Here is a 12,196-nt window from a genome sequence, read left to right as displayed (position 1 = left end):
CGAAACTACAGGAGTGTTGTGAGCCTTCGACTTGGTGGGGCCTTACGCAGGAGCACGTGCACAAGGGCTTTTCACAGTGCAGTCTGTGCCCTCAGGGCAGAGCGGGGACCCTGGGCAGGGCATGCTGCTGCAAGAGACAAAAGATAGAGGCAGGGCCATGCCTGCCCATGCCAGCAGGGGATGGGGGTAGGGTATGTGTGTTGAGCTCCCAGAGAAGTGCAGCAGCAGGTACACACCTCTGTCCTTCACACTGGTGTTAACTACACACATTTCCAATGCGAGGCTGTGCATATAACACACAAGTGAGCCCTTAAATGATTGATGTTTGTAAAGCATTCCAAGCTCCCCCAGTGCAGGATTGCAATGTATTTATTTGGTGCTGTTACCCTTAATATGCTGAATAAGTACATCTCATTTAGAGGGTGACCATATCTCCGACTTACTGCCTATGTTCATCTGTAAATGAGATTATTATTTCTGTGTTACATATAACCTAGGAGGTTGAGCAAACAAACTGGAATCCACTGTTTCAGTCTATCATGCCCAGGCACCCGTTAGACGAGTGCTCTGTGCATATGTAAATAGTTAGTTAATAGATCAAATGACAGTAGGTGGCATTCAAGAGTACGTAGCGTAGCCTCTGGATTTTATAGGACCCACTGTGTACTGCAAATAAGGTCCTCTGCTCTTGACAACAGCTGTAGATCTGTGTGGGGCAAGGCCTCCGAGAGAAGGTTCGGGCCCTGGTGAAAAAAAAATTCCGCACCCCCCAGCAAGGGCAGACCAGCTAAACAGGGCTGGGGAAGCTGGGCCCCGGGACCCCTTCCGGACTACCGGGCCCCAGTAATTTGTACCAGCTTCCCCCCCTCTCGTCAGCCCTGTGGGCGCCCTGACAGCTGTCACCATAGCACCATCTGTTTTTGACACTGGAAGTGCAGAAGTTTATTATAATTATATAAATTGCAGTTGCAAGTGCCACCTCTGAGGTACAAAAACCTTGGACATACAGGGTAACCCCAAAACCAAAAAACTTTACAGCTGGTTGTGTGGGCTGAGTACCCTGACAGATTTCCCAGCTACCTCAAAGAAGGGGTAATCTAGGGGAAATCAGTGAGAATCAATTCCAGCAGTGCCTGGAGTTCCAGACTGAGATCAGGCCCCCACTATGTGTACAAACACATAGAGAGACAGTCCCTGACCCCAAGCACTTGCAGTCTAAACCGATAAAGGGTGGGACTGGAAAGTGACACAGAAGTGAAATCACTTGCCCAAGGTCAAACAGCAGGTTAGTGGCAAAGCCAGGACTAGAACCCAGGTCTGGGTACCAGTTCAGTGCCCCACCTGCCAGACCACACTGCCACAGATGGAGGAGGGCTATTCTGAGTGGCGTGGCTTATAAATGTGGAATATGGATATGCTATCTTGTTGTTCTGCAATAGTAGGAAAGAAAGCACACAAGAAGTCACTATAATATAAATCGGCTTGGGTAGGATGCTTGAGTTTTAAAAGCTTGCTGGTGTTTTGCTGGAGGTCTCATGATGCTGCATGACCCAAGACTACAGACTCCTGCCCAGGCCAGGAGACGGGGAAAAAAGGAAAGGCTAACACAGAAGAACTAAATCCTGACTCCCTCCCTGTTCCCCTCTTTCTCCAGGCTTGTCAGTCCTACAGAAAGTGCTGGACACAGCTGCTGAGAAGAACTGGCAGGTGACAGCTGTCAACATCCTGACAACAACAGAAGAGGGCTACAGGATGCTTTTCCAGGAGCTGGAGAAGAAAAAGGAACGGCTGGTGGTGGTGGACTGCGAGACAGAGCGGCTGAACGCCATCCTGGGCAAGGTTGTGCTGGCAACAGGCTCTCCGGGAGGGGACTTGTATGTGTTAAGGGTCTTGTTGTTTCTCCGGGATACATTCTCTTCCTTGTTCCCTTTGTCCATGCTGCTCTACAGAAGGGCACTTATGAAGGGAGTGTGAATCACAGCAGGATAGGTCCACTAAGCCCAGAACCATCTTGTCTTTATTATACAGAAGAAATTGTAGGGCTGGAGGAAACCTGGGATTTCTCTAGAGCTGCTGAGTCAGCTGTGCTGTTCCACAATATTTTTCCTGCAGTTAATTATCTGACTCCTTTGCAGAGACCAATACACCAACTGTCTCAGCTCCAAACAGGTGGTTCTGTGTAGCCCTCTGACTCTTAAGGTCTCAGTGCACAGACGTTATCAAGTTTTTAGTCTCTTCATTCTTCATTTTATTCCTCTGGATTCAGAAATGGGAATGGGATGGATCTGTGCATCAGAGCTGGGAACCCCCTGACTCATCTCTCCTTTCGCTGCCCTGCCTCCAGTCCTCACACCCACCTCCAGAATGATGCACAAGGACTTCTCCTGCATCTGTCTGTTCAGTTTCCTCAAATCCAGCCCCAACTCCTTCCCCAAGAGCTACCAGTAGGGCCTTCCACACCTCTGCATGGTGCATATGAAACATTTGACAATGCCTGGACAGCTGGTGTGTTGTTCACTGCTTACCATGCTTGTTGTAATTCTCTCTCCATTATCTTGTGCTCCCCCTCTGTTTGTTGCAGCTATCTGTCATTTTCTCTTGTCTCTTATTTAGACTGTAAGTTACCTGAAGCAAGGGTTGTCTTTCATTTGCTGGGTGTTCAGTGAAGTATAATGGGGCCCCAATCCTTGACTGAGGCTGCTAGCTGCTACAACATCATAAATAATAATAATAGAGAGAGTAGGATTTGCCCCTACATGAGGATAGTGCTCATGAGAGGGGCCAAATTAACTGTTCTGGGGAGTAAAGTCCTTTCCTTAGCCACAGAGCAGGCATAGCACTTCTTGACATGGCCTAAACAATAAAAATCTGGCTAAAGCTATATAAGACCCAACATTCCCTGAGCATCTGACACACACTTAAACAGTCCAGTAGCATCTTTCCTTCCTTGCCGAGTTGACTTCTTAGAGTATTTATCTGCTTTTCAGCAATAATGAGAGCTTGTCTGGGCATTTCTTACAGTGTGTTCAGAAAAACCTCTTTGGATTCTCTTTCAATGCTGGTTTGTTGAAGAGTTTCTCTACTTAAACATAGTCTTCATGTTACACAGAAGAATTCTTCATGGATTTTAAACCATGTCAGATATTGAAGCAAGAAGGGAATTTTTGTATAATTAGGGCTGAGCAAACTAGTTACAACAAAATTTAAAAGCCTGTGGATTTTACATACTGATTTCAATTTTGTAAAATGGACCCACCTTTGAAAACAAACCACACAAAATGTAATGTGCGTTTACTTTAAAATGGCCCTATTTTATAGTGAGACATCTCAAGATTTATAAAGTTTGAATTCATAAATTCAGTTTCATTTGGGTAAAGAAAAGTTTTCACATTGAAACTGAAAATTGTAATTTTCATTTGTTTTTATGCTTCGCCCTCAATTCCATGAAATGCCCCAAAAATGTGAACTTCGGTAAGTACAAAAGAAAACTGCAGAACTTTTCACTGGCTCCTCTTCTCTGAACTCAAGCTCCCTGGTCACTTAAATGATGTTGTTTGCCACTAAAATGGCCACCTGGCAGGAAGTTCAGAAGTGCCCCTTGTAATAAAAAATGTGAATTTCCAAATAGAAATGACAGTTTGTACTTGGTGAGACGTGGCTTTAGGGCCAGTGCTCAACACCCAGCCTGGTAAGCAATGTTGGAAATCTATTTACTTAGTTTGGTGGCTAACTGGGAACTGAGCTTTGGAAAATATGACCCAGTTGGGTAGAGCACCCTCACAGCACAAGGTCTTCGTGCTCATGAAAATAAGACAGGACCTGTTATAGTAGAGTGGGCAGTGTGCAGGCTTTTGTCACTCTGTTCCATCTTTACCAACAGCGTCCCTGGCTATTCTTATCTTGAGCCCATGGAGAGTTCTGCGAAGGCATTTCAAACAAGACCTGAAATACCCCCCCTATTCCAGCCTCAGCAGGGCCTGCTAGCGCCTGCGTGTTGTTCCACGACATGCAAATGTACAGGGGAGACTTCAACTTCTGAAGTCAGCAGCTCTGTTCGCTCACTGTGCCAGCAAGTCCTATTTACAGATGTCTGCACTTTCTGTCTCTGTCTCACTCTCTTTGTGCGTGAGGTGTTCGGACATCCGTCTCAACCTCTCTCTGGTATTTCAGCACATTCCCCCCCATACACACACCATCCTGTTACTCTTGTTTGGTAGCTGTGAATATTTGGTCCCTCTTGAATAGAGAGCAGAGGACAGCCCTCAGACATCAATCTCTGTCTGTCTCACGCTCTCTTTCTCCTTTCAAGTTACTGTGGCTGAGTTCTTAAGAGCTCAGTTCTAAAATAAATCTTCACTCAAGGTTAAAGGCATGTGAGAAACCAACCTGACTTTTCTCTCACCCATGTCTGTTGCAGGGCATGATTTATCTATGCTGAGGTAACCACCTTTTATGAGCCAGCCTTGCTGTCTGGTGGCAGGATATCCACTGGGCCATACTGTGTTGTCTTAGTGGGATAAATAAGTGTTTGCATTCCATCAAAGCACTATGTCATTTCTTCCCTGACGCTCATTAAAATGAGTAACTGGAAACTTCTCCTCTCCTCTGTATCACTCTCAGAGAGAATTTCTCTCTAGTAGATGTCAAACTCTGCCCATTAAGAAGTGGGTAATGGAACCTAGATGGCCCAAGCAAGCCATCAGCATGCATCCCGACGCTGCCTCTTTCCATGTTCAGATTAAGTGATAAATGCTATTATAACCTCAGCTTGCCACCCCAGTCTAAAAGCATTAGAACTGAGCAAGCACTTTAAAATAAATTAAGATAGCAAATAACTGTGTAAAACACAGGAGGCAAGACGCATAATTTGTGTGTATGAATCGGTAGGTTCATAGCTCAGTGAAAGCTGCACTGTATCCCTCTCCAATTCATTGACTCTGACACCTAATAAAATAACATAGGAGCAGATTTGGTGCAAGGAACCAGCACCCTCTATTCTCCTATTTAATAGCCGGGGGACACTGGGGTATGAGATCATAGCTCCTGGTCCCACCACATGCCCTGTGCTTAATTTGTAATGAAAAAGGCATCGGGGTTCAAGTAATTAGGTGCTGAGGCTCAAGCAATTATTTTTACTTCCATAACTGATGCAGCAAGCCAAAGGTAACGGGGCTATGAACTGCCAAGTCTAGCGGTGCCGGGTCTCAGCCCTGGCAAGCCCTTGCACATATTAAACACTGCTTATACCTCTGATAGTTCCTAGGTACATCCGTGGAAGAAGGGGACTTACTGAACAAGTGTGTCTCAATTGACTAAGTAGAAGGGGGCACAGTGTTCTGGTTTTGTTCCCCAAATCTAGCCACTGAATCACAAATCCTATGACTCTGAGCGTGCATGTGCATAGAAGAAATCTGCTTCCTCTGAGCGATTACTCTGACCTAGAGCAGTTCAGACTCATCTGCTTCTGTCATATTTAATGATCTCCCACAGGACAACTGTGCCGCGTGAAAGGTGGCGGAGGCTAACTTATTTGTATCAAAAAGTGTTAATGAATGTATTCTCCAGCGGTGCTAATTGAGGCAGGGATATTAGCATAGGGAGTCAGGCAAGTTTTAATGTTTTACAAGAGCACTTCTACTATGAAAGGCTAAGGCAGATGAATCAGTTGCACAGGAATAAATGTTCAATAATTACAAATCTATTTGGTGACAATTATAACAGCAGGGATCTTTATCTGGTTTTGTTTAACATTCTTGCATATGATTCCTGAGCGTTGATAGTTGTGCTGGTAATTCAGAATCAGTTCACAGCAACATAGAAGTGAGGTGGTGTTTTGCCTGCTAAAATGCTTGGTCCAAACAGCACATGGTTCCCCTCAGTAACTGGCAACTCTTGGGGTGAGGGGTTCATTTTTTTACCAACTGGGCTTTTTCTGTGTATGGTTTGGATTATAGAGCGATGTGATCTCTGGCTTTAAAACTGAACTCCACTAGTGGGAATCCACAGACCAAGCAAAAATGATGAGAAATGAAGTAGCTAAAAATCAGCCATTAAGCAGGGTGCATTTGCTAGCAATGAAGGCAACAGAAACATTTCTGCTGACAAGGAAACTCTAAAACATTGTGGGGCTTTAAACAATTATATTGATTAAGAAGTATCGAAACAGACTGAGCCCAGACATCCCAAGAATCAGGAGAAAGAGACTGTCAGGAACTCTAGGTATCTTATAAAGCGGTACCATGTATATATCATCTCAACACACACACTAAAGGAATTTTCTATTGACTGACTGCTTGACTCAGGGCCAGGGGTGGCTCTAGGTATTTTGCCGCCCCAATCATGGTAGGCAGGCTGCCTTCCGCGGCTTGCCTGGGGGAGGTCCAGGGTCTCGCGGATTCGGTGGCAGCCTGCTGGAGGTCCACTGAAGCCGCGGAACCAGCGGACCTTCCACAGTCATGCCGCAGAAGGCAGCCTGCCTGCCGCCCTCACGGTGACCAGCAGAGCACCCCCCATGGTTTGCCGGCCCTGCTCAGGGGAGCTTTGCACTGGGCAAGTGGCCTGCGACAGCCCCAGTGTACTAGAGGATCAGACCTACAGTACTTAAGTCAGAGTCACACTAAATTTGGCACAGTCTGAATCAGGCAAGATATGGGTGGTTTGAGGTGTACAATAGTTTGAAAGTAACATTTGGTGTTTATCTGGCATTCACAGAACAATAGGTTCCGTATGGGTACCCGTATATTACTATAGGTGATGGTAACCAACTATGTCTCACCTCCTGAATCCACCTGATATTTCTAGGCTCAGATACTCTGCTCTCCTTGCTTGTGGGATATGGTGGATGAACGTGTTTTGCCTCATTTCATACTTGCAAATGCTGATCTCACAGCACGTTAATACCACTTAGGAAGGCTTTGCTCTTTTTCTACCTTTTACTGTGACTGTTCTCACACAAACTGTCTCATTTAAAGCATAATCGGGAAGGGAATTATGGGGCAGGCAGTAACCAGCTAAACCATGCTTTCTTTATTTGTTGGCATAAACTATGTTCTAAATGAAACATTTTTGACATTACAGATCATCAAGCTTGAAAAAAATGGGATTGGATACCACTACATTCTAGCAAATTTGGTGAGTTGAATACTGTTTCTTTCTTATTGCCTCTTTCGTGGGTTTTCTGCGTGGTATTTTCTTGTTGTTAGTGAATATTGTGCCTGTGAAAAGATCCAGCTTTAATGGGGTCGTAGAGACCGAAGACCTTTATTTGTCCATCATCTGGGTACCAAAAATACGAGTGTCCCTCCCACGGCATGTCAGCCATGATGTGGTGAGACTATCTCCAGGGGTGATAAGATTGTTTTGTCTCCAGACTCATTCATTCTTTGGCCTCTCGGCCAAGCTGCCACAAAGATGTTAATTAATGCCAATTCTGTGGTAGTATTTTTGGTGTCCTGGGTAGCTGGTTTCTGGATTCAGATCTCCCAACTTGTTTCATTTAGTCCTGGTAGTGGCTGTCAGCTGGGGGAAATGACTCATTCTCTACCAACCTGAACTGCATTTGAATTTCTGTCCCAGAAGTGAAGCATTCTGGATCCTACTAGCAATCCCAGGAGCCTTCTGATCCCCTCTTGTTAATGGCAACATGCTGAGATCCCTTTATTCTTCCAATAACCTATAGCTGTGAAACTGTTTGTGTACTTGATCTCAAAAACACTCCTATGGAAGGCCTGTCCAGTGTTCAAAAAGAGGCCCTGGGGCTGGTTTCTACTCTCTTGGAGTGGAGAACAGAGACAGAGGGATACAGTGGATGGTGGCAAAGTTACAGCAGTTGTGCTGTAAGTTGCCTGCTCCCTGAGAGTTTGCCAATGCCCTTCTTTGCACACATCCTATAATCAGGGCTCTGTGTACATGAGAGATGGTGACACGGCAGGAGGGGAGCTGCCGCTGTCCCCATGTCCACATGAAAACTAGAGTAGTGCCACACCAGAACTAGTGTTGTTAGAAGAGAATTAACTCTGCTTTGCTGCTTATACCTCTGAGAGCGGGGAGGGTGACCCTGGAGGAAAAGACCATCCCTGAAGGTAGCCTTTGGATCTATGAGGTTGTCCTGTGCTTTCCCAAGACCTCTGACACCTTCAAATTGCAGGCCACATCCCATCCCCTCTGAAGGGAGCAAGGGGTTCCTGGGTCAGCCAGGAGGGCTTGTGCAGTGTTTATAGTAGTTTTTGCTCTCCTGCATCTCCTTCTGTGAAAAGGTACCATCAGGCCTTTGATAATTAAACTTTAAACTACCAGTTAAATGCCTTTTTTCAGTCCCAGAATAACACTATAATTTACATGACAAAAATGGACACATAATTACCCCATTCTGGCCTGGTACTGACCCTGCATTCAGTGGAGACAATATAATTAGAGTTAAAATGCTAATGTTCCACTGGAGGAAGGATGCAAGTTTTAGAGAGGCAACTAACTGCAGCTTTTATTCAGTATTTGATTTTTTTTATTATTATTTTAAATTGGTTAGGTCCCAATCCTGCTTGCACTTCCTAAAGAGCTTACCTGGAATAATGTTATTCAGGCTGCTTATGGACTTAGAGTGTGTGTGTGGCCAAATAGGAATTGTAAATAAAACAACACCTAGCTCTTACCTAGCATTTCGCATCAGTAGATATCCAAGGGCTTTACAAGTGATGTCAGTAGTACTATATCCATTTTACAGGTGGGTAAACTGAGGCACTGAGCTGCAACACGACTTGTCCAAGACCACCCAATAGTCCAGTGGCAGAACAGGGAATAGAACCATTTTAATACTTCCCTTCCTCACAGGGGTGAGGCTAAATACATTAAAGGTGGAGGCACTCAGGTGCAGTAATGAGGGTTGTGGTAAGGTAGGGATTCTTGCCAGCTGTCAAATGACTCACAGCCAGGCCCACAGTCTCTCTAAGGCAGTTTTAGCATCTAACTTCACAAATAAACAAACCAGGTCCTTAGCTCACCCTTCACATCTCAGGCATTCCCCAGAACTCTGGCAATCCTGCTCCTGCATCTCCCTGGCTCACCCTCCCTCAGACAGTGCCATCTCACATCCAGTCCTGTTCCCTTCCAGCTCTCTTCTCACTAAGACACTCTGTGACCCCTTTACAACCCAAGTGTAGCTCTGTCCCTTTAATTGGCCCAGCTGGGAGCAGCTGCTCTGGCACAGGGCACTGAACCTGCTGCAGTTACAAGGACCAGGACCAGCCACCTGTCACAGGGATCATATCAGTACCTAAGACAGAAAAAACTTCCAGCTCTCTCTCACTGTTGAGTTATGTCTCTGTCACACACTCTCTAGGCAGAAGGCAGAGTCTTCTGCTATAGGTAGTTTATTTTCTTAATCTGTGCACAAAGGCAGAGGGATTGGAGCTGGCTATGAGCAGGCTTCCTACTCAGCAAGCATGGACCATAAATAATGTATGCTGAAAAAAAGGCTTCCCAGGTTTTGTTTTCCAGCCAGTCTGCAGATTGAGTAAGCTTTTTGGGAGCATGTCTGCTGTGGCTGTACGTGTCGTGCATAGTGTGCGCTCCTGGATCCTAGTGCATGGCTCCTGATGCTGAAAGGTGATAACAAACAGCTTTGCTATACAGCTACGTTCTTTTAGGGTAGTGGTCCCCAACCGGTGGGGCATTAGACAAGTGATGAACAGGAGAAAAGAGCTCACTTCCATGAATCAATAGTCATTTGCCCCGCTCTAGTTGTCAGTAAAGCTGAACCAAAAATACTGAGTTTAATTTTACAAGCATTGGTGCAGGAAAATTGGTATTTTCATTGCAGAATTAGCTTCCTCTACCCCCACCTCTCCCAGAAAAATGGCTGTTTTCCACTTGAGAAAATTGCCTCTTTTTGTTCTCAAATAAAATGAAACTGTTCTGCATCTGAGCAAACCTGCAAAAAAGTGATCCTCACCTGGTTTAAATCGGCATAGCTCCACGAGCTGTGCTGGCTGGCTTACAGCAGCTGAGGAGCTGCTCCTATGTTGAGTCAGGTTTGCCTGTACAAAGTATTTTTGTGCTTTCTTCTTTTTAGAGCTCAAGAAGGCTTGGCCAGTAGAGAAACTGTTTGTTTTTGTGGGCCTTATTTTTTAAGTTCTGATTTTTGTCTTTAAAAGCATCAGCCTATCAAGTCAGAGAGAGGAGCACAACCAATAGTATCAGAGAATTAAGCTTAGAAACCCCTGGGATTCATTTCTTTTAACATGGTTAACATTTTACATAACCTTGGATTCATGTTTCTCCATCTCTTATGCAAGGGATTTAACTTAGCCACTGTCAGCAGTGGCAAATCATCAGGTCTCTGTCAGACAGAGGAGAATCTTTGTCTAAAAATAAATGACACTCATGTGGCCTGTCTAAAAGGTAAAACATTAAGGACAACTGCCACCTAAAGTGTTCTTTCTTTTGTGAGCATCAGCTCAGATTATTTTGGTAGAAAATGCCCTGGCTTGGAAATGGTTGAGTGAGTGTGTGGGACAGAGTATCCCAGGGTGGCAGTGAAGGCGAAAATCAATTCAGTTTCTCTAGCTTAGCAGAGGTAAGAATTTTTCCCATCAGCACCTATCAGTGTGGCACTAGAGAACACAGTTTTCAATGTACAGGCTGAAATCTGCTCTCCAGAAGACTGTATGATATGCAATATTTCCCATATGACCGTATGTGTGGCTGTGGTAATGTGATGATGTCCATGTGATAAGGTTCAGGCTCTCAGTCTCTGTGGTGATAAGAGTGGTATAAACCTATATAGAATATGCTAAACTGCATTTATCATACACCTTTGACTGCCCCGCTAATCCCTCTCACGTGGAGCTAAAATTCTAACATTCTAAACCTCTGAGCAGCTTCAGCAAGATTCCTTTTTAATCTAACCCTTCCTTCTCCCCAAATTGTTACTGGTCAGAGATGCAGGATCCCCTCTATTCAACCACACCAGTAACTGGTTTAAAGTCCAATGTCCTGGCAGATTTCCAGTGGGGTATTTACAGCACTGGCTTCTGGTCCTGATAAAGTTTCCAAGGCTACATGCCTTGTGAACACTCTGTTATTATGTTGGAAAGAGGTATTTGGGGCTATCTTTAAGTTTCTAAAATTGTCAGTTAGATGATTCCTCTCTCCGAGAGATCTGTACAGCTGAATTTGAGTCAGCTTTTCTATACATAAGAAAGAGACAATATATTTGTCAATGAGGTGCCTAAAGACTGTACATTCTAAGATAGCTTTTATGTTATTGGGTATATGCCACGTAATACATGCTGCTGGGGTGTACTATGGAGGTTTTATCCATGCTCATTTAAGATACTCTGCATAATTCCCTTGGGAGGAGCAAGCTTACCACGGTTTACTAGGAGAAACACATCAGCCAATAAAAGCTTTATGGCCCACGTCACCATCATGTGTGAATCAAATTGTCATTAATATGACTGCATATATTAATTTTTTTTAATGTGTTCATTTTTGCAGTGTGGTTCCCCTCAGTTTTGTTGTGCTTTGAGGGTGGAATAGATCCAGGGATTATGGATTATTCTGGTCAGGACTGTAACAAAATCTACATTCTTTGCAGTGAGAAGAGTAAATGACTCATTTGACATCTCTGGTCAGCAATTTTCTTTTGCCTTCAGACTCCAGTTTCTTCCAGAAACAAAATTCCCCTCTTCCTCCGTTGCTACACCCTGGTGTCCTTGCAGCCAGCACAGCTCAGCAGGGAAGGTTCTACTGTTTTCGTCGCCCCAAGCAGAGTGCCGAATTGTCACTGCTGATGGCGGAGGCAGACCGTGTACCATTAGAGCAGTATGCACATTTCTGTGGCAGCAGCAATTTGGCGGCAGCTTTTGTTTTCAGCCAGAAGACAGAAGCTGCACCACCACGGACAGCTGAACATAGACGCTGTTGCCAAATTGCCACTGCCGCAGAAACACGCGTGCCACCCTAATGGCACACAGTCTGCCCCCACTGTCTGCGGTGGCAATTTGGCACGCTGCTTGGGGGCAAAAACACAGGGATTGGCGCCCCAAGCACCTGCTTGTAATGCTGGTGCCTGGAGTCGGCCCTGCAGCTCGGGATGGGTTTGGTGAAAATATGTGTGGCAGGCTAGTCTGCTTCTATAATGTAGAGCCCCCTAAAGGTTGCTCTACGTTATGCCACCATTCAGGGATCACTGAGGTGT

At 45.1% G+C, this 12,196-nt stretch overlaps 1 protein-coding gene across 2 annotated transcripts in view; it reads left to right on the top strand.

The window, feature by feature from the left end:
- Positions 1-12,196, top strand: part of GRIA1 (glutamate ionotropic receptor AMPA type subunit 1) — a 176,782-nt gene that overhangs the window by 93,659 nt on the left and 70,927 nt on the right. For both annotated transcript variants that reach the window (XM_030572778.1, XM_030572779.1), the window contains exons 4-5: positions 1,655-1,839; positions 7,078-7,131. In XM_030572778.1, the coding sequence (XP_030428638.1) occupies positions 1,655-1,839; positions 7,078-7,131 (239 nt within the window). The remainder of the gene's footprint in view (positions 1-1,654; positions 1,840-7,077; positions 7,132-12,196) is intronic.

The sequence above is a fragment of the Gopherus evgoodei genome, chromosome 8 (genome assembly GCF_007399415.2).
Source record: "Gopherus evgoodei ecotype Sinaloan lineage chromosome 8, rGopEvg1_v1.p, whole genome shotgun sequence".
Classification (NCBI taxonomy): Eukaryota; Metazoa; Chordata; order Testudines; family Testudinidae; genus Gopherus; species Gopherus evgoodei.
The sequence above is the reverse complement of the archived record's forward strand: the minus strand, read 5'-3'. Positions and strand labels throughout refer to the sequence as shown.